Source organism: Scyliorhinus torazame, chromosome 19 (genome assembly GCF_047496885.1).
Source record: "Scyliorhinus torazame isolate Kashiwa2021f chromosome 19, sScyTor2.1, whole genome shotgun sequence".
Lineage (NCBI taxonomy): Eukaryota > Metazoa > Chordata > Chondrichthyes > Carcharhiniformes > Scyliorhinidae > Scyliorhinus > Scyliorhinus torazame.
Window position 1 is genome coordinate 3,539,664 of NC_092725.1, and position 19,611 is coordinate 3,559,274.

The window sequence follows — 19,611 nt, forward strand, 5'->3', positions numbered from 1 at the left end:
TCACCTCTGGTGTTCTCTCCCCGGAGGGCGTCATTATCACGTTCAGTATAGAACATAGAACATAAAACATTACAGCGCAGTACAGGCCCTTCGGCCCTCGATGTTGTGCCGACCTGTGAAACCACTCTAAAGCCCATCTACACTATTCCCTTATCGTCCATATGTCTATCCAATGACCAGTTGAATGCCCTTAGTGTTGGTGAGTCCACGACTGTTGCAGGCAGGGCATTCCACGCCCTTACTACTCTCTGAGTAAAGAACCTACCTCTGACATCTGTCTTATATCTATCTCCCCTCAATTTAAAGCTATGTCCCCTCGTGCGAGACATCACCATCCGAGGAAAAAGGCTCTCACTGTCCACCCTATCCAATCCTCTGATCATCTTGTATGCCTCAATTAAGTCACCTCTTAACCTTCTTCTCTCTAACGAAAACAGCCTCAAGTCCCTCAGCCTTTCCTCATAAGATCTTCCCTCCATACCAGGCAACATTCTGGTAAATCTCCTCTGCACCCTTTCCAATGCTTCCACATCCTTCCTATAATGCGGCGACCAGAATTGCACGCAATACTCCAAATGCGGCCGCACCAGAGTTTTGTACAGCTGCAACATGACCTCACGGCTCCGAAACTCAATCCCTCTACCAATAAAAGCTAACACACCGTACGCTTTCTTAACAACCCTCTCAACCTGAGTGGCAACTTTCAGGGATCTGTGTACATGGACACCGAGATCTCTCTGCTCATCCACACTGCCAAGAATCTTACCATTAGCCCAGTACTCTGTCTTCCTGTTATTCCTTCCAAAATGAATCACCTCGCACGTTTCTGCATTAAACTCCATTTGCCACCTCTCAGCCCAGCGCTGCAGCTTATTTATGTCCCTCTGTAACTTGTAACATCCTTCCGCACTGTCCACAACTCCACCGACTTTAGTGTCATCTGCAAATTTACTCACCCATCCTTCTACGCCCTCCTCCAGGTCATTTATAAAAATGACAAACAGCAGCGGCCCCAAAACAGATCCTTGTGGTACACCACTGGACTGGACTCAAGTCTGAACATTTCCCATCAACCACCACCCTTTGTCTTCTTCCAGCTAGCCAATTTCTGATCCAAACTGCTAAATCTCCCTGAATCCCATGCTTCTGTATTTTCTGCAGCAGCCTACCGTGGGGAACATTATCAAACGCTTTACTGAAATCCATATACACCACATCAACTGCTTTACCCTCATCCACCTGTTTGGTCACCTTCTCAAAGAACTCAATAAGGTTTGTGAGGCACGACCTACCCTTCACAAAACCGTGTTGACTATCTCTAATCAAATTATTCCTTTCCAGATGATTATACATCCTATCTCTTATAAACCTTTCCAAGATTTTGCCCACAACAGAAGTAAGGCGCCTGATGTTCGAGGTAAGCTGTCTACCTTTGACAAAGCCCGCCTGGCCCTCTGCGACCACCTCAGGTACACAGTCTTCTAGCCTTTTGGCTAGGATTCTGGCCAGTATTTTTGCGCCTGCATTCAGCAGTGAGATGGATCTATAGGACCCACATTCCGTTGGGTCTTTGTCTTTCTTAGGTATCAGCGAGATTGTGGCCTGTTGCTAGCATGGGTGGCAGTGTGCCCCGAGCTAGCGAGTCTGTGAACATCTCCCGCAGGTGCGGGGCCAGTGCTGTCGCAAATGTTTTGTAGTAGTCCACTGGGAACCCGTCCGGTCCCGGCGCCTTCCCCGCCTGCATGGAGCTAATGCTGTCCATGATCTCTGCCAGTGCTAGTGGTGCTTCCAAGCCCCGTTTTCTGCACTCCCCCACGACTGGAATGTCCAGTCCATCAAGGAACCGTTTCATCCTGGACTCTCCCATTGGGGGTTCTGAGGTGTACCGCCCTTGGTAGAAGGCCTTGAAGGTTTTGCTGATCTTTTCTGGTTCTGATTCTAACGTGCCTCTGGCATCCCTGATTTGTGCAATTTCTCTGGTGGCTGCCTGCTTTCTCAGCTGGTGTGCCAACAGGTGGCTGGCTTTGTCTCCGTGTTCGTATAGGGTCCCACGTGCCTGGCAGAGTTGGTGCACTGCTTTCCTGGTGGAGAGCAGGTCAAAGTTCCTTTGTAGCGCTTTCCTCTCCGCTAGGAGCTCTACGGTCGGGGCCTTGGAGTGTTTACGGTCTACCTCCAGTATGGAGTCGACCAGCTGCTGCCTAGCCGCCATTTCCTCCCTATCCCTTTGCGCTTTGAAAGCGATGATTTCCCCTCTAGCACGGCCTTTAGCGCTTCCCAGAAGCTGGAGGGTGAGACCTGCCCGTTCTGGTTGTTCTCTGTGTACTCTGCTATGGTCCGTGATATCCTTTCGTTGAAGGTGGATTAGTAAATTTGCAGACGATACAAAGATTGGTGGAGTTGTGGATAGTGAGGAGGGCTGTTGTCGGCTATAAAGAGACATAGATAGATGCAGAGCTGGGCTGAGAAGTGGCAGATGGAGTTTAACTCTGAAAAGTGTGAGGTTGTCCATTTTGGAAGGACAAATATGAATGCAGAATACAGGGTTACAGTAGAGTTCTTGGCAATGTAGAGGAGCAGAGAGATCTTGAGGTCTATGTTCATAGATCTTTGAAAGTTGCCACTCAAGTGGATAGAGCTGTGAAGAAGGCCTATGGTGTGCTAGCGTTCATTAGCAGAGGGATTGAATTTAAGAGCAGTAAGGTGATGATGCAGCTGTACAAAACCTTGGTACGGCCACATTTGGAGTACTGTGTGCAGTTCTGGTTGCTTCATTTTCGGAAGATGTGGAATCTTTGGAAAAGGTGCAAAGGAGATTTACCAGGATGTTGCCTGGAATGGAGAGTAGGTTTTACGAGGAAAGGTTGAGGGTGCTAGGCCTTTTCTCATTAGAACGTGAGAGGGACATGAGAAGTATTTGGCAGGTAGGATCAAGGAAAACCCAAAAGCTTTCTATAGGTATGTCAGGAATAAGCGAATGACTAGGGAAAGAGTACGACCAGTCAAGGACAGGGATGGGAAGTTGTGTGTGGAGTCTGAAGAGATAGGCGAGATACTAAATGAATATTTTTCGTCAGTATTCACTCAGGAAAAAGATAATGTTGTGGAGGAGAATGCTGAGACCCAGGCTATTAGAATAGATGGCATTGAGGTACGTAGGGAAGAGGTGTTGGCAATTCTGGACAGGCTGAAAATAGATAAGTCCCCAGGGCCTGATGGGATTTATCCTAGGATTCTCTGGGAGGCCAGGGAAGAGATTGCTGGACCTTTGGCTTTGATTTTTATGTCATCATTGGCTACAGGAATAGTGCCAGAGGACAGGAGGATAGCAAATGTGGTCCCTCTGTTCAAAAAGGGGAGCAGAGACAACCCCGGCAACTATAGACCGGTGAGCCTCACGTCTGTAGTGGGTAATGTCTTGGAGGGGATTTTAAGAGACAAGATTTATAATCATCTAGATAGGAATAATATGATCAGGGATAGTCAGCATGGCTTTGTGAAGGGTAGGTCATGCCTCACAAACCTTATCGAGTTCTTTGAGAAGGTGACTGAACAGGTAGATGAGGGTAGAGCAGTTGATGTGGTGTATATGAATTTCAGCAAAGCGTTTGATAAGGTTCCCCACGGTAGGCTATTGCAGAAAATACGGAGGCTGGGGATTGAGGGTGATATAGAGATGTGGATCAGAAATTGGCTAGCTGAAAGAAGACAGAGGGTGGTGGTTGATGGGAAATGTTCAGAATGGAGTTCTGTCACAAGTGGAGTACCACAAGGATCTGTTCTGGGGCCGTTGCTGTTTGTCATTTTTATCAATGACCTAGAGGAAGGCGCAGAAGGGTGGGTGAGTAAATTTGCAGACGACACTAAAGTCGGTGGTGGTGTCAACAGTGTGGAAGGATGTAGCAGGTTACAGAGGGATATAGATAAGCTGCAGAGCTGGGCTGAGAGGTGGCAAATGGAGTTTAATGTAGAGAAGTGTGAGGTGATTCACTTTGGAAGGAATAACAGGAATGCGGAATATTTGGCTAATGGTAAAGTTCTTGGAAGTGTGGATGAACAGAGGGATCTAGGTGTCCATGTACATAGATCCCTGAAAGTTGCCACCCAGGTCGATAGGGTTGTGAAGAAGGCCTATGGAGTGTTGGCCTTTATTGGCAGAGGGATTGAGTTCCGGAGTCAGGAGGTCATGTTGCAGCTGTACAAAACTCTGGTTCGGCCGCATTTGGAGTATTGCGTACAGTTCTGGTCACCGCATTATAGGAAGGACGTGGAGGCTTTGGAGCGGGTGCAGAGGAGATTTACCAGGATGTTGCCTGGTATGGAGGGAAATCTTATGAGGAAAGGCTGATGGACTTGAGGTTGTTTTCGTTGGAGAGAAGGTTAAGAGGAGACTTAATAGAGGCATACAAAATGATCAGGGGGTTAGATAGGGTGGACAGTGAGAGCCTTCTCCCGTGGGTGGAAATGGCTGGCACGAGGGGACATAGCTTTAAACTGAGGGGTAATAGATATAGGACAGAGGTCAGAGGTAGGTTCTTTACGCAAAGAGTAGTGAGGCCGTGGAATGCCCTACCTGCAACAGTAGTGAATTCGCCAACATTGAGGGCATTTAAAAGTTTATCGGGTAAACATATGGATGATAATGGCATAGTGTAGGTTAGATGACTTTTGTTTCGGTGCAACATCATGGGCCGAAGGGCCTGTACTGCGCTGTATCGTTCTATGTTCTATGTTCTAACGGAGAAGGATGAGGGGAGACTTGATAGATGTTTATAAGATGATCAGGGGAATAGATAGACAGTCAGAGACTTTTTCCCCCGGGTAGAACAACTCATTACAAGGGGACATAAATTTAAGGTGAATGGTGGAAGATATAGAGGGGAAGTCAGAGGTAGGTTCTTTACCCAGAGAGTAGTGGGGGCATGGAATGCACTGCCTGTGGAAGTAGTTGAGTCGGCAACATGAGGGACCTTCAAGCGGCTATTGGATAGGTACATGGATTACGGTAGAATGATGGGGTGTAGATGGGGTGTCTAGGACAAAAGTTCAGCACAACATCGTGGGCCGAAGGGCCTGTTCTGTATTTTCTAAATGTGGATGTGAAGTTGCTGGCAAAGATCTTTTTTCTTTTTAAACGCATTTTATTCAAACTTGTATCAAAGTAGGTTACAGCAAATCAACACCCCGGGAAACATTCTTCCCAACAATCAACGATACAGTTTGTACAAATTTTTCTCCTTTTTCACCCCCCCCCCCCTCCCCATCACCGCCCCCCACCCCCCCACACCACACCACCCTGCGACGAACAGCTCCTCAAACACGGTCACAAACATCCCCCACCTTTTCTCAAACTCCCCTGCTGAGCCCCTTAACTCATACTTTATCTTCTCTAACCGCTGGAACTCGTACAGGTCACCCAACCAAGCCGCTACCCCCGGTGGCGATGCCGACCGCCACTCCAGCAAAATTCGTCGCCGTGCAATCAGAGGGGCGAAGGCCAAGACATCGGCCTTTCTCTTCTCCATGAACTCCATCTTCTCTGAAACCCCAAATATCACCACCAAAGGGTCCGGGTCCACTCCCTCCTCCACTATCCTGGCTAAGACCACGAACACTCCCGCCCAGAATCTTCCCAATTTTTCACAACCCCAAGACATGTGCGCATGATTCGCTGGGACCCGCCCACACCTCTCACACTCATCTGCTACCCCCTGAAAGAACCCACTCATTCTCGCCCGAGTCATATGCACCCTGTGCATCACCTTAAACTGTATCAGGCTCATCCTTGCACAAGAGGAGGTCCCGTTTACCCTTCGCAGTGCCTCACTATATACTCCCCATTGATCTCCAGTCCCAACTCCGCTTCCCATTTCTCCTTGATCTTCACCACCCGCTCGCCTCCCCGCTCCCCCAGCCACTTATATATATCCCCAATTCTTCCCTCCTCTTCCCCATTCGGAAGCAGTGGTCGCCCCAGCAGGGTGTATCCAGGTAATCTAGGGAACCCCTTCCAGACCTTACACACAAAGTCCCTACCTGTAGATACCTGAACTCACTCCCCCTCGGCAGCTCTACCCTCTCCCTTAGCTCCTCCAGACTGGCGAACCCTTCCTCCAAATACAAATCCCTCACCTTGACCAGCCCCACTTTCCTCCACCTCCTGTACACACTATCCACCCCCCCGGCTCAAACCCATGATTCTCGCACAGCGGCGTTAGCACCGACATCCCTTCCACCCTAAAATGCCTCCTCAACTGATTCCATATCTTCACCGTGGACTGCACCACTGGGCTCCCTGAATACCTACTCACAGCCATTGGCAATGCTGCCGTCATCATAGTCATCAAACTAGACCCCTTACAAGATTCCACCTCCGTCCTAACCCACGCGACGTCTTCTCCTTCCCACCACCGCCGCACCTTGTCCAAATTCGCCGCCCAATAATAATGAAGCATGTTTGGCAACGCCAACCCCCTCTGCTGCCTCTGTCTCTGTAGCAGGGGCTGGCAAATACCTTGGCCACACGCATAAAGGATTGCGTTCCGGGGGTAATAGGGGAGGACCGGTCAGGATTTGTTAGGGAAGACACCTGACATCCAACATTAGGCGGCTCCTTAACGTAATAATGATGCCTGCGGAGGGTCGCGAGTTCGAGGTGGCCACGGATGCAGAAAAGGTCTTTGATCGGGTGGAGTGGAAATTTATGTGGGAGGTCGTGGGAAAGTTTGGGTTTGGGCAGGGATTTGTGGATTAGGTCCGGTTGCTATATCCGGCACCGGTGGCATATGTAAGGACAAACCGGGTTTGATCGGAATATTTTAGCCTGTGTCATCGATTATCATAGAATTTACAGTGCAGAAGGAGGCCATTCGGCCCATCGAGTCTGCACCGGCTCTTGCAGAGAGCACCCTACCCAAGGTCAACACCTCCACCCTATCCCCATAACCCAGTAACCCCACCCAACACTAAGGTGTCGGGGGAACGAGACAGGGGTGTCCACTCTCCCCACTACTGTTTGCCCTGGCCATAGAGCATTTGGCAAAGGCGCTGAGAGCATCGAACATTTGGCGGAGGATAGTGGGGGGGGGGTGGAACATAGGGTCTCCTCTATGTGGACGATCTGCTCCTTTACATAACAGACCCGTTGGGGGAGGAATTGTCGGAATTATGGGGATACTGGAGGAATTTGGCTGATTCTCAGGTTACAAACTGAATAGGGCCAAGAGTGAGGTGTCTGCGATCCAGGCAAGGGGGCAGGAGGGGAGACTGAGGGAGATGCCGTTCAAAGTGGCGGGAGGGAGTTTTAGGGACCTGGGGATTCAAGTGGGGTCAGCTTCACAAGTTAAATTTGGGCAGGCTGATTGAGGAAATGAAAGGGGACTTCCGCAGGTGGAATGTGCTCCCGCTGTCATTGGCGGGGAGGGTACAGACTGTGAAAATGATAGTCCTCCCAAGACTGCTGTTCGTGTATCAGTGTCTTCCAATTTTCATTCCTTTTGTAGGAAGATGAATGTGGCGATCTCGGGTTTTATTTGGGCCGGGAAAGCCCCGCGGGTGAAGAAGGCCCGACTTGAGTTGGGGCGCAGGGAGGGGAGGGGTTGGCCCTCCGAACTTTATTAATTATTACTGGGCGGCTAACATATCGATGGTTAGGAAGTGGATAGTGGAGGAGGGGTCGGTGTGGAAGCGAGTGGAGGCGACAGACTGGTATCTAATCGAGGGGTTTGGAGTACTTTATATATAGAATTACAGATAACCGGGGGTGAGTTACAGACTGGAATCTAATCGATGGGTTTGGGGTGTTTTATATATAGAATAACAGATACCCGGGAGTGAGTTATTGACTGGAATCCTGTCAAGGGGTTTGAGGTGATTTAGATATAGGATAACAGATACTCGGGAGTGAGTTACAGACTGGAATCTAATCGATGGGTTCGGGGTGGTTTATATATAGAATGACAGATACCCGGGAGTGAGAGACAGACTGGAATCTAATCGATGGGTTTGGGGTGGTTTATATATAGATTAACAGATACCCGGGAGTGAGAGACAGACTGGAATCTAATCGATGGGTTTGGGGTGGTTTATATATAGAATAACAGATACCCGGGAGTGAGTTACAGACTGGAATCTAATCGAGGGGTTCGGGATGGTTTATATATAGAATAACAGATACCCGGGAGTGAGTTACAGACTGGAATCTAATCGAGGGGTTCGGGATGGTTTATATATAGAATAACAGATACCAGGGAGTGAGTTACAGACTGGAATCTAATCGAGGGGTTCAGGGTGGTTTATATGTAGAATAACAGATACCCGGGAGGGAATTTCTGGAATCTAATCGAGGGGTTCGGGATGGTTTATATATAGAATAACAGATACCCGGGAGTGAGTTACAGACTGGAATCTAATCGAGGGATTCGGGTGGTTTATATATAGAATAACGGATACCCGGGAGTGAGTTACAGACTGGAATCTAATCGAGGGGTTCGGGATGGTTTATATATAGAATAACAGATACCAGGGAGTGAGTTCCAGACTGGAATCTAATCGAGGGGTTCAGGGTGGTTTATATGTAGAATAACAGATACCCGGGAGGGAATTACAGACTGGAATCTAATCGAGGGGTTCGGGATGGTTTATATATAGAATAACAGATACCCGGGAGTGAGTTACAGACTGGAATCTAATCGAGAGGTTCGGGGTGGTTTATACATAGAACAGATACCCGGGAGTGAGTTACAGACTGGAATCTAATCGAGGGGTTCGGGGTGGGTTATATATAGAATAACAGATACCCGGGAGGGAGTTACAGACTGGAATCTAATCGAGGGGTTCAGGGTGGTTTATATATAGAATAACAGATACCCGGGAGTGAGTTACAGCCTGGAATCTAATCGAGGGGTTTGGGTGATTTATATATAGAATAACAGATACCCTGGAGTGTGTTACAGACTGGAATCTAATCGAGGGGTTCAGGGTGGTTTATATATAGAATAACAGATACCCGGGAGTGAGTTACAGCCTGGAATCTAATCGAGGGGTTTGGGTGATTTATATATAGAATAACAGATACCCTGGAGTGTGTTACAGACTGGAATCTAATCGAGGGGTTCAGGGTGGTTTATATATGGAATAACAGATACCCGGGAGTGAGTTACAGACTGGAATCTAATCGAGGGGTTCGGGTGGTTCATATATAGAATAACAGATACCCGGGAGTGAGTTACAGACTGGAATCTAATCGAGGGGTTCGGGGTGGGTTATATATAGATTAACAGATACCCGGGAGTGAGTTACAGACTGGAATCTAATCGAGGGGTTCAGGGTGGTTTATATATGGAATAACAGATACCCGGGAGTGAGTTACAGACTGGAATCTAATCGAGGGGTTCCGGGTGGTTGATATATAGAATAACAGATACCCGGGAGTGAGTTACAGACTGGAATCTAACCCATCTCGAAATGCCGCCCCTATCGCAGTCAACAGCTCCGATAATTATTGTTTTCGAGTTGCACAGAGAATTGCACAACCGGTTTAAATCAGGCAGTCTTGAAGCACACCGATGCCTGTCTGGGGCTGCAAACTTCACTGCCAGGCAACCAGGCCCCGACACATTCCTGAAGCACCTCTCCCCTTCCCTGCCTGACTCATAGCCCCGAGTGAGAGAGATGCAGTGAAGGAAATAAGCGGCCCACACCCTGAGTGATACTCAACATTAGCACTAAATACACAGGCACTCGAACGTTCAACCACACATCCAGCCCCTGCGCATCCTCCTGCTGCTGCAAGCAAGGCGTGAGCCAGACCAAAACTGGAGGATGCGGAAACCACGCAGTCTGTTTTGTCCTGTTGTAACCACAATGCGTACAATCCTGCTGTCTAGCTCACATCCAAGAGCACAAAGACACGATAACACACACACAACAAATCCAAGCAGCGGGTTCGGCCCCTCCAACCCTGCTACCCCCATTTCAGGAGATCCTGTCTGATCTGATTGCAGCCTCAAACTCCACTCTCCTGTCTCATTCTCTCTCCCTCTCGCTTTCCCCATCACCCTCGACTCCCCCCTTTATGGGGGGGGGGGAAATTCGACAGACTGACCCCGCCCCTCGAGAGAACAAATCCCTCATCTCTTCTCGAATGGGAGATGCCTTTATCCTGAAACTCAGCTCCTCACCGCCCCCCCCCCCCCCCCAGGTTCGAGATCCCCCTCACCCCACAAGGGGGGAAACATCCCTCAGTATCCACCTTATTTGCCTTAAATGTTTGATCATCCTCCCCAGTTCCCGCCTTGCCCCCATCACCCTCGATCCCCGCACTGATTATAAATCTGTCTCTCTCTCTCTCTCAGCCTTGAACATACTTAACACCCCAGCCTCTACAGCTCTCTGCGGTGACGAATTCCACAGATTCACTGCTCTCTGAGGGAAGAAATTCCTCCTCATCCCTGTGTGAAATGGGCGGCCCCCTGACTCTGAGACTCTGCCCTCTGGTCCTCGAGTCTCCCACAGGAGGAAACATCCTCTCAGCATCGACCCTGTCAAAGCCCCCCTGAGAATCCGATAGGTCTCAATAAGGTCACCTCTCATTCTGCTAAACTCCCAATGTACAGGCCCCGGCCCACTCAAACCTCCCCTCATGAGGAACTCCCTCCCTACCCGGGGTCACCGAGTGAACCTTCTCTGGACTCCCTCCAATGTACAGGCTCCGGCCTACTCAAACCTCCCCTCATGAGGAACTCCCTCCCTACCCGGGATCGACCGAGTGAACCTTCTCTGGACTCCCTCCAATGTACAGGCCCCGGCCTACTCAAACCTCCCCTCATGAGAAACTCCCTCCCTACCCGGGGTCACCGAGTGAACCTTCTCTGGACTCCCTCCAATGTACAGGCCCCGGCCCACTCAAACCTCCCCTCATGAGGAACTCCCTCCCTACCTGAGGTCAACCGAGTGAATCTTCTCTGGACTCCCTCCAATGTACAGGCCCCGGCCCACTCAAACCTCCCCTCATGAGGAACTCCCTCCCTACCCGGGGTCACTGAGTGAACCTTCTCTGGACTCCCTCCAATGTACAGGCTCCGGCCTACTCAAACCTCCCCTCATGAGGAACTCCCTCCCTACCCGGGATCGACCGAGTGAACCTTCTCTGGACTCCCTCCAATGTACAGGCCCCGGCCTACTCAAACCTCCCCTCATGAGAAACTCCCTCCCTACCCGGGGTCACCGAGTGAACCTTCTCTGGACTCCCTCCAATGTACAGGCCCCGGCCCACTCAAACCTCCCCTCATGAGGAACTCCCTCCCTACCTGAGGTCAACCGAGTGAATCTTCTCTGGACTCCCTCCAATGTACAGGCCCATAAGACATAGGAGCAGAATTAGGCCACTCGGCCCATCGAGTCTGTCCCGCCATTCAATCATGGCTGATATGTTTCTCATCCCCATTCTCCTGCCTTCTCCCCATAACTCCTGATCCCCTTATTAATCAAGAACCTATCTATCTCTGTCTCAAAGACACTCAGTGATTTGGCCTCCACAGCCTTCTGCGGCAAAGAGTTCCACAGATTCACCAGCCTCCGGCTGAAGAAATTCCTCCTCGCCTCTGTTTTAAAGGATTGTCCCTTCACTCGGAGGCTGTGCCTTCGGGTTCTAGTTTTTCCTACAAGTGGAAACAGCCTCTCCACGTCCACTCTACCCAGGCCACACAGTATCCTGTAAGTTTCAATAAGATCCCCTCTCATCCTTCTAAACTCCAACGAGTACAGACCCAGAGTCCACAAACGTTCCTCATACGACAAGCTCTTCATTCCAGGGATCTTTCTTGTGAACCTCCTCTGGGCTCTTTCCAAGGCCAGCACATCCTTCCTTAGATACAGGGCCCAAACTGCTCACAATACTCCATAACGGGGTCTGACCAGAGCCTTAGACAGCCTCAGAAGTCCATCCCTGGTCTTGTATTACCTGCCCCTCTACAGATCTTTGTATCATCTGCAGACTTAGCAACAGTGCCTTAAGTTCCTTCTTCCAGATCATTAATGCACATTGTGAAAAGTTGTGGTCCCAACACCGACCCCCTAAGTAGTTTGGACATTCTGAATTCTCCCTGTGTACCCAAACAGGTGCCGGAATGTGGCGACCAGGGGATTTTCACAGTAACGTCACTGCAATGTTAATGCAAGCCTACTTGTGACAATAAAGATTATTTTTAAAAAGGCACACCGGCTGCCATCCTGAAAAAGACCCCTTTATCCCCACTATTGGTCCAACCTACTCAACCTCCCCTCATGAGAAAATCCCTCCCTCCCCAGAATCAACTGAGTGAACCTTCTCTGACTGCCTCCAATTTCCTTCAGCAAGGGGACCGAAACTGTTGACACTATTCCAGGTGTGGTCTAACTAATGTCTGGTACAGTTTGAGCACGACTTCCCTATTTCTCTGCTTCATTCCCTTGGAAATAAAGGCCAATTGTCCTTCCCGACGACCTGCGGAAGTTGCACGCTAACATTTCATGCTCGAGGATCCCCAAATCCCTCCGCGCTCCCGCTTTCTACAATCTCTCTCCATTTAAATACTATCACCTCCTTTATCCTTCCTACCAAAGTGGTCACCTCACATTTTCTTCAATTATATTCCATCTACGTTTTGCCCACTCACCTAACCCTGTGTATGTCCGTCTGTAGACTGTGTCACCCTTGGCACTTACCTTCCCACCTATTTTTGTGTCATCTGCAAACTTGGCCAAAGCACATTGACTTCCCTCATTAATATATAGTGGATAATTGTGGCCTCAGCACTGATCCCTGTGGCACTCCACTAGTTATAAGTTGCCACCCCACAAATGCCCCTCTTATTTCAAATCTCTGTTTTCTATCAGTTAGCCAATCCTCTATCCATGCTAATATACTACCCCCGATACCATAGACTCGTATCTTATGACCTTTTGTGTGGTACCATATCGAACGTTTTTTGGAAATCCAAGTATATTACATCTACTAGTTCCCCTTGATCTATCCTGATTTTCATTACCACCTCAAAGCAATTCTAATATATTGGCCGGGCAGGATTGCCCCATCATGAAGTCATGTTGACTCTGCTTGATTCTATTGTGTATATCTAAAGGCTCAGCTATCACATCCTCTATAATGTGCTTGAACATTCTGGAGTTGTTTCCCCTCGTGAGAGTGGTGTTGGTGAGACCAGAATTAGGGGGCTCCCAAAGTAAGGCAATCACAAATAAATGCCTTACGACAATGCTCGCACAGTCAGCATGCAGACCCAGCAGGTACTTGTCCACTTTGGTAGAAAGAACAAAGAAGTAGCACGTAAACGGAGAGAGCTTGCAGAACCCTACGATAGAGGGATTAGGGTGTTGCTGTGCTACATAGGGATCTGGGTGTTGCAGCTGTACAGAGGGATCTGGGTGTTGCTGCGGTACAGAGGGATCTGGGTGTTGCAGCTGTACAAAGGGATCTGGGTGTTGCTGCGGTACAGAGGGATCAGGGTGTTGCTGCGGTACAGAGGGATCTGGGTGCTGCAGCTGGACAGAGGGATCAGGATGTTGCTGCGGTACAGAGGGATCTGGGTGTTGCTGTGGTACAGAGGGATCTGGGTGTTGCTGCGGTACAGAGGGATCTGGGTGTCGCTGCGGTACAGAGGGATCTGGGTGTTGCTGCGGTACAGAGGGATCTGGGTGTTGCTGCGGTACAGAGGGATCTGGGTGTTGCTGCGGTACAGAGGGATCTGGGTGTTGCTGCGGTACAGAGGGATTTGGGTGTTGCTGTGGTTCAGGGGGAGCTGGGTGTTGCTGTGGTACAGAGGGATCTGGATGTTGCTGCGGTACAGAGGGATCTGTGTGTCGCTGCGGTACAGAGGGATCTGGGTGTCGCTGCGGTACAGAGGGATCTGGGTGTCGCTGTGGTACAGAAGGATCTGGGTGACGCTGCGGTACAGAAGGATCTGGGTGTTGCTGCGGTACAGAGGGATCTGGGTGTTGCTGTGGTACAGAGGGATCTGGGTGTCGCTGCGGTACAGAGGGATCTGGGTGTTGCTGTGGTACAGAGGGATCAGGGTGTTGCTGTGGTACAGAGGGATCTGGGTGTCGCTGTGGTACAGAGGGATCTGGGTGTTGCAGCTGTACAGAGGGATCTGGGTGTTGCTGCGGTACAGAGGGATCTGGGTGTTGCAGCTGTACAGAGGGATCTGGGTGTTGCTGCGGTACAGAGGGATCAGGGTGTTGCTGCGGTACAGAGGGATCTGGGTGTTGCAGCTGTACAGAGGGATCAGGATGTTGCTGCGGTACAGAGGGATCTGGGTGTTGCTGCGGTACAGAGGGATCTGGGTGTTGCTGCGGTACAGAGGGATCTGGGTGTTGCTGCGGTACAGAGGGATCTGGATGTTGCTGTGGTACAGAGGGATCTGGGTGTCGCTGCGGTACAGAGGGATCTGGGTGTTGCTGTGGTACAGAAGGATCTGGGTGTTGCTGTGGTACAGAGGGATCAGGGTGTTGCTGTGGTACAGAGGGATCTGGGTGTCGCTGTGGTACAGAGGGATCTGGGTGTTGCAGCTGTACAGAGGGATCTGGGTGTTGCTGCGGTACAGAGGGATCTGGGTGTTGCAGCTGTACAGAGGGATCTGGGTGTTGCTGCGGTACAGAGGGATCAGGGTGTTGCTGCGGTACAGAGGGATCTGGGTGTTGCTGCGGTACAGAGGGATCTGGGTGTTGCTGTGGTACAGAGGGATCTGGGTGTCGCTGCGGTACAGAGGGATCTGGGTGTTGCTGTGGTACAGAAGGATCTGGGTGTTGCTGTGGTACAGAGGGATCTGGGTGTCGCTGCGGTACAGAGGGATCTGGGTGTTGCTGTGGTACAGAAGAATCTGGGTGTTGCTGTGGTACAGAGGGATCAGGGTGTTGCTGCGGTACAGAAGGATCTGGGTGTTGCTGTGGTACAGAGGGGTCTGGGTGCTGCTGTGGTACAGAGGGGTCTGGGTGTTGCTGCGGTACAGAGGGGTCTGGGCGTTGCTGAGGTACAGAGGGATTTGGGTGTTGCTGCGGTACAGAGGGATCTGGGTGTTGCTGCGGTACAGAGGGATCTGGGTGTTGCTGAGGTACAGAGGGATTTGGGTGTTGCTGTGGTACAGAGGGATCTGGGTGTTGCTGCGGTACAGAGGGATCTGGGTGTTGCTGCGGTACAGAGGGATCTGGGTGTTGCTGCGGTACAGAGGGATCTGGGTGTTGCTGCGGTACAGAGGGATTTGGGTGTTGCTGCGGTACAGAGGGATCTGGGCGTTGCTGCGGTACAGAGGGATCTGGGTGTTGCCGTGGGACAGAGGGATCTGGGTGTCGCTGCGGTACAGAGGGATGTGGGTGTTGCTGTGGTACAGAGGGATCAGGGTGTTGCTGCGGTACAGAGGGATCTGGGTGTTGCTGTGGTACAGAAGGATCTGGGTGTTGCTGTGGTACAGAGGGATCTGGGTGTTACTGCGGTACAGAGGGATCTGGGTGTTGCTGCGGTACAGAGGGGTCTGAGCGTTGCTGCGGTACAGAGGGATCTGGGTGTTGCTGTGGTACAGAGGGATCTGGGTGTTGCTGTGGTACAGAGGGACCCGGGTGTTGCTGTGGTACAGAGGGACCTGGGTGTTGCTGTGGTACAGAGGGATCTGGGTGTTGCTGTGGTCCAGAGGGATCTGGGTGTTGCTGCGGTACAGAGGGATCTGGGTGTTGCTGCGGTACAGAGGGATCTGGGTGTTGCTGCGGTACAGAGGGATCTGGGTGTTACTGTGGTACAGAGGGATCTGGGTGTTGCTGCGGTACAGAGGGATCTGGGTATTGCTGTGGTACAGAGGGATCTGGGTGTTGCTGTGGTACAGAGGGATCTGGGTGTCGCTGCGGTACAGAGGGATCTGGGTGTTGCTGCGGTACAGAGGGATCTGGGTGTTGCTGCGGTACAGAGGGATCTGGGTGTCGCTGCGGTACAGAGGGATCTGGGTGTTGCTGCGGTACAGAGGGATCTGGGTGTTGCTGCGGTACAGAGGGATCTGGGTGTTGCTGTGGTACAGAGGGATCTGGGTGTTGCTGTGGTACAGAGGGATCTGGACATCCTGGTGCATCAATCGGAAAACATTAGTGTGCAGATGCAGCAAGTGATGAGAGAGGCAAGTGGAATATTGTCTTTTATCGCGAGGGAAGAGGATGGAGTATAAAAGTCGAAATGTCTTACCACAACTCTGTGGGGCTTTTCCGCAGCTGGAGTACTGCGTACGGTTTTAGTCTCCGTACTCACGGAGGGAGAGACTCACGTTGGAGGCAGTTCAGAGAAGGTTCCCCGGGCTGAATCCTGAGATGAATGGGTGGGCGGACTGGGATCGGAAAGAGGTTTCTCTCAAGAGGGGAGGTTTCAGCAGGGTGGAGTTTGGAAGAATGAGAGCTGTTCTCATTGAAAGGTATTATATTTTGAGGAGAGGGGAGGGGGGGCTCGACAGAGCAGATGCTGAGAGGATGTTTCCAGCCGGGGCGGGGGGGTTGGGTGGAGAGCAGGGACTCAGGGGGCCAAATGGCCTACTCCTGCTCATAACTGGTACATTCTTCCCCCACTCCTCTCACTACACACCGCACCCCCCTCTCCCCCACACACAATGCACCCCGTTCCAGCACCACGATCCGGGCTCATACTCACTGTCTGCCGCAGAACTGCGTCCCCCCCAGGAAGCCGTACTTGTCCGTGCGTTGTGACGAGGTGGTGCTGCCGTTGAGCTCGGAGTCCGACCCCAGCGAGCTGCCGTCGTCTTGCAGCAGTGATTCGGCGGTGCCGTACATGGAGACCGAGTCCACATGGCCGTAGAGCGAGACCGTGTCGGCCACCGACACCGCATCAGCAGGCGGCGGGCCACAGGAGCCGTGCGGGGAGGCTGGTAGGGCGGCCGGCCGCGGGTGTTCGGCGGACGGGTGCCGGGGCCGGTCGGCCAGCCCAGTGGGTGAGGCCGGAGGCCGGGCGTAGGCGGAAGGCGTGGCCGGAGACGGGTTAGTGGTCAGGGGCGGAGGACCGGCACCGGATGCCGGGTGTACATGCCCCACTGGCTGGTCAGCTGGCATCGCAGCCGGGGGCTTAGCAGCGAGCACCGGCAAAGACCGGTCAGCTGGCATCGCGGCCAGGGACTTAGCAGCGAGCACCGGCCGAGACCGGTCAGCTGGCATCATGGCCGGAGGCTCGCCAGCGAGCACCAGCCTAGATTGGTCAGCTGGCATCGCGGCTGGGGGCTCACCAGCGAGCACCGGCTGAGACTGGTCAGCTGGCATTGCGGCTGGGGGCTCAGCAGCGGGCACTGGTCGAGGCTGGTCAGCAGGCATCGTGGTCAGGGGCTCAGCAGCGGGCACTGGTCGAGGCCGGTCAGCTGGCATCACGGCCGGAGACTCGGCAGTGGGCACCGGTCGAGGCTGGTCAGCTGGCATCACGGCCGGGGGCTCAGCAGCAGGCAATGGTCGATTCCGGTCAGCTGGCATCACGGCCGGGGGCTCAGCAGCAGGCAATGGTCGATTCCGGTCAGCTGGCATCACGGCCGGGGGCTCAGCAGCAGGCAAAGGTTGAGACTGGTCAGCAGGCGTCGTGATCAGTAGCTGTTCAGCAGGCTTCCCCACAGATCGAGCAGCAGTCACATCCTGAGGCTGGTCAGCAGGGGCCCCTGCGGACTGGTCAGTGGGTAGTCCAGGATACCGGTCAGCTGGTATCTGGTCTCCCAGGCTGGGATGCGGTGGTATCTGGGCCATGGTGATGGGAGTGTGGGCAGGAGGGAGAGAGAGAGAGTCACTCTAGCTGGAGAGGGTCACTCTCTGGCTGAGCACAGGATCTCCTTGGCCGTAGAGAGTCTCTCTCTCTCCCCCCAGCCAGAGATGGTCACTCGCTCTCTCCCTTCCTTCCTCTGGCCGGACATAGGGTGCCTCTGTCCAGACAAGGCCTCTCTCCAGAGATGACCTCTCTCTCCCTCCGTCCCTCCTTGGTCACTCTTTCCAGTCACACCTGGCTGGGCAACGGTTCTCTCCCACCCTCCCTCTGGTCAGAGGGGGGAGGAGGGTCACTCGAGCCGTGATGCAGGGTCACTTTCTCTCCCTCTAGTTGGACCCAGGGTCACTCGAGGAGGGAGTGATGGTCACTCCTTTCTCTCTGGCTGGTGCCAGGGCCAACCTGGTGTGAATGTTGGTCACTGTGCTCCCTATGGCTGAACACAGGATTATTCTGGTCAGGCAGATGATCGTTCTGTACCTCGTTGATCGGGCAAATGTTCACTCTGAGCCTGTCACCAGGAGGGTGGTCATCCTGAGCATGTGACCAGGAGAATGGTCACTCTGAGGCCAGGGGATGGTCACTGACCTGGAGGCCAGGGGGCTGGTCAGTCTGAGCCTCTTTGGCCAGGGGGATGATCACTGAGGCCAGAGGGGTGGTCACTCTGAGGCCAGGGGGTGGTCACTCTGAGGCCAGGGGGGTGGTCACTCTGAGGCCAGGGGGGTGGTCACTCTGAGGCCAGGGGGGTGGTCACTCTGAGGCCAGAGGGGTGGTCACTCTGAGGCCAGAGGGGTGGTCACTCTGAGGCCAGAGGGGGTGGTCACTCTGAGGCCAGGGGGTGGTCACTCTGAGGCCAGAGGGTGTGGTCACTCTGAGGCCAGGGGGGTGGTCACTCTGAGGCCAGAGGGGGGGTCACTCTGAGGCCAGGGGGGTGGTCACTCTGAGGCCAGAGGGGGGGTCACTCTGAGGCCAGGGGGGTGGTCACTCTGAGGCCAGAGGGGTGGTCACTCTGAGGCCAGAGGGGGGGTCACTCTGAGGCCAGGGGGGTGGTCACTCTGAGGCCAGGGGGGTGGTCACTCTGAGGCCAGAGGGGGTGGTCACTCGAGGCGGGGGGGGGGGGGTGGTCAGTCTGGGGCCAGGGGGGTGGTCACTCGGAGCCTCTCTGGCCTGTCAGGTGGTCAGTCTGGCCGGTCTGTTGTCCGGGGAGGGGGTCAGTCGGAGCCCCCCCCTCTGGCCGTCCCGCCGCCGCCGCCCAGCCTCCGTCTAACGGCCGCTCCGGCTCCTCGCCCGCTCGCGCCGCTGGCCCAGCTCGCGATCAGCCCCGCCCCGCCCCGCCCCGCCGCGCCTGCGTGCGCGCCCCCGCTGGCCAGAGCGCGCGCGCACACAGAGCCGCCTGCAGCCGAGAGAGGGGGGTCAGCGTGCGTGCGTGCGTGCGCGCACACGGCGGGCAAAACACGTCTCCGATCCGACCCGACCTTCCTGAGAGGCCAGGCGGCGCGACGTCATGACGTCGCCTCGCCGTTCGGGGGGACAGCGGACGTCGCAAAGTCATGACGTCGCCGCGCCATTGGCGGGGACAGGGGGACGTCGCCGCGCCCGAGCGGCGGTGACAGAGAGAGAGAGAGGAAGCGTGGGTGGGGCGCCCACCGTGGGCGGCGTCATGACGCCAGCGCGCTGCCCCTCCACGCCGCCGCCGCCGCCAGCCCCCCCCCCCGTCAGGGCGGAGCCAAGGTGGCAGGGCGACGTCATGACGTAACGACGTTCCCCAGCGGGTCCACGCCCCGGCACCCTCGGACATGCGCAGTGCGCCACAACCACACCAACACCAGGGGGAAACC

At 53.3% G+C, this 19,611-nt stretch overlaps 1 protein-coding gene across 1 annotated transcript in view; it reads right to left on the reverse strand.

Moving 5' to 3' along the window:
• Nucleotides 1-19,091, reverse strand: part of LOC140395981 (TBC1 domain family member 10B-like) — an 89,712-nt gene extending 70,621 nt beyond the window's left edge. The window contains exon 1 of the mRNA XM_072484012.1: nucleotides 16,673-19,091. Within this exon, the coding sequence (XP_072340113.1) occupies nucleotides 16,673-17,760 (1,088 nt within the window). The 5' untranslated portion in view covers nucleotides 17,761-19,091. The remainder of the gene's footprint in view (nucleotides 1-16,672) is intronic.
• Between the last annotated feature and the right edge of the window lie 520 nt (nucleotides 19,092-19,611).